The sequence below is a fragment of the Nestor notabilis genome, unplaced genomic scaffold, assembly GCF_000696875.1.
Source record: "Nestor notabilis isolate BGI_N333 unplaced genomic scaffold, ASM69687v1 scaffold17520, whole genome shotgun sequence".
NCBI classification, from domain to species: domain Eukaryota; kingdom Metazoa; phylum Chordata; class Aves; order Psittaciformes; family Psittacidae; genus Nestor; species Nestor notabilis.
This window is the reverse complement of record NW_009910838.1, coordinates 7,110-7,805: the sequence shown is the minus strand read 5'-3', so window position 1 is coordinate 7,805 and position 696 is coordinate 7,110. Positions and strand designations below refer to the sequence as shown.

The 696-nt window shown below is 48.0% G+C and overlaps 1 protein-coding gene across 1 annotated transcript in view; it reads left to right on the top strand.

The window, feature by feature from the left end:
* Positions 1–431, top strand: part of LOC104403645 (protein Wnt-5b-like) — a gene marked incomplete at its 5' end in the record, with an annotated part of 15,213 nt that extends 14,782 nt beyond the window's left edge. The window contains one exon of the mRNA XM_010011869.1: positions 14–431. Within this exon, the coding sequence (XP_010010171.1) occupies positions 14–326 (313 nt within the window). The remainder of the gene's footprint in view (positions 1–13) is intronic.
* Between the last annotated feature and the right edge of the window lie 265 nt (positions 432–696).

Below are 696 nucleotides of genomic sequence, written 5' to 3'. Positions count from 1 at the left end.
CCGCGCCCGTGAGGATCAGCCGCAAGGGCAAGCGGGAGCGGGTGAACAACCGCTTCAACATGCCGACGCAAGAGGACCTGGTCTACGTCGACCCCAGCCCGGACTATTGCCTGCGCAATGAGACCACTGGTTCTCTGGGCACCCAGGGCCGACTGTGCAACAAGACCTCAGAGGGCATGGATGGGTGTGAGCTGATGTGCTGCGGACGGGGTTATGACCAGTTCAAGAGCGTCCAGGTGGAGCGTTGCCACTGCAAGTTCCATTGGTGCTGTTACGTCAAGTGTAAAAAGTGCACAGAGATCGTCGACCAGTATGTCTGTAAATGAAAGGAGCCACCAAAGCAAGAAATCTATATTATATAAATCTATATAAATATATTTTATATTTGTATAAATAAACAGATGATGATAATAATTAAAGAAGCTTATTTAAGAGACATTTTGGTTTTGAAATTTCCCCCATCAGGCCAGCTGGTATGCTGTTCCTTCAGTTCTGCTGGGGAGTTTGTCTGTGAGTGCATCTCCCCTTGGATGTTTCAGTCAGGGTGAAGAGGCTGAGGAGGTGCAGACAAAATGAACTCCCCCCTACCTACAAGCACGCTTTTTCATTACAGAAACGAAGCCGCAAGAATGAGAAAGGTGGGTTCTTTCTGCTCTGATCAGTAAGTCTCAGTGTTTTGCATAGTTACTGCACATC